The following is a 1,527-nucleotide window of genomic DNA, read 5'->3' as shown; positions in this document are numbered from 1 at the left end:
AAACGTATACTTTCAGCTGCCGGTTATACAGATAAACGTATACTTTCAGCTGCCGGTTATACAGATAAACGTATACCTTCAGCTGCTGGTTATACAGATAAACGTATACCTTCAGCTGCCGGTTATACAGATAAACGTATACTTTCAGCTGCCAGTTATACAGATAAACGTATACTTTCAGCTGCCAGTTATACAGATAAACGTATACTTTCAGCTGCCGGTTATACAGATAAACACATAATTCTTGCTTTCAGTGTTTTAGTTGATAAATGGGGGGTACCAACTTCCTCGTTTGATATTCCATTTGCCAGCACAAATACAATTTTCTGTGAATCCTGTTGGCAAAATTCCATCCTGTAAACAAGATGTGATGTTACCATATGTCTGGACTTTTATAATTGTAAGAAGAAATGTTCCACAGAAGAAAGAACTTCTAAAACTAAAGGGGGAAGTGATAATTTACCATAACTTACTTTTCACGGACGGCTTTATCAATGTCACTCCAGTGTATACTGTATGGCACCTCCCACTGAACCTAAGAATAAATAAACTACAGATACAGGTGATGCACAGCCGCCTTACTGAGTTGAAATAGTGAGGTTGATAGTATTTTGTTTTTCTTTAAACAATTATAATAAAAAAACAGACCAAACTCTACTTATATACACAAAAATAAAAACATTTAAATTATTAATTTTCTGCCACTTAAAAATTAACTACAAAAAAAGTAGATACATTGATTAAGTGTGTGTAAATATACAGAAATTTCTCTTACAAGAGTAAAAGATGGTACTATACTTTGTACATCTCCAGTTCACATACACAATGGTTCAGTTTACATCCCAGAATATCAGATTAGATTATTCCTATCTAAATATAAAGTAAACTTGTAATGGCATCATGTCTAGATTATACCATGCACTGTACTGTATCTGACTACGTACATAACGTCATCATGTCTAGGTTATATCACACCGTACTGTACCTGACTATGTACATAATGTCATCACGTCTAGATTATACCATGCACTGTACTGTATCTGACTACGTACATAAAATATGGTGCATGGTATAACCTAGACATGATGACGTTATGTACGTAGTCAGGTACAATATGGTGCATGGTATAACCTAGACATGATGACGTTATGTACGTAGTCAGGTACAGTAAAGTGTATTATATAATATAGACATGATGACGTTATGTACGTAGTCAGGTACAGTACAGTGCATGGTATAATCTAGACATGATGACGTTATGTACATACTTGGGTACAGTACGGTGCATGGTATAACCTAGACATGATAACGTTATGTACATACTCGGGTACAGTACGGTGCATGGTATAACCTAGACGTGATGACATTATGCACGTAGTCAGATACAGTACAGTGCATGGTATAATCTAGACGTGATGACATTATGTACATAGTCAGGTACAGTACGGTGTGATATAACCTAGACATGATGACGGTACCTGACTACGTACATAACGTCATCATGTCTAGATTATACAATACACTATA

The 1,527-nt window shown here is 35.6% G+C and overlaps 1 protein-coding gene across 1 annotated transcript in view; it reads right to left on the bottom strand.

The window, feature by feature from the left end:
- The window catches only part of LOC111083064 (N-acetylserotonin O-methyltransferase-like protein), a gene marked incomplete at its 5' end in the record, with an annotated part of 3,649 nt that extends 3,030 nt beyond the window's left edge, over positions 1-619 (bottom strand). The window contains one exon of the mRNA XM_022379296.1: positions 474-619. Coding sequence (XP_022235004.1) covers positions 474-619 — 146 coding nt within the window. The remainder of the gene's footprint in view (positions 1-473) is intronic.
- Positions 620-1,527: the final 908 nt, after the last annotated feature.

The sequence above is a fragment of the Limulus polyphemus genome, unplaced genomic scaffold, assembly GCF_000517525.1.
Source record: "Limulus polyphemus unplaced genomic scaffold, Limulus_polyphemus-2.1.2 Scaffold8065, whole genome shotgun sequence".
NCBI classification, from domain to species: domain Eukaryota; kingdom Metazoa; phylum Arthropoda; class Merostomata; order Xiphosura; family Limulidae; genus Limulus; species Limulus polyphemus.
This window is presented reverse-complemented; position numbering and strand designations above follow the sequence as displayed.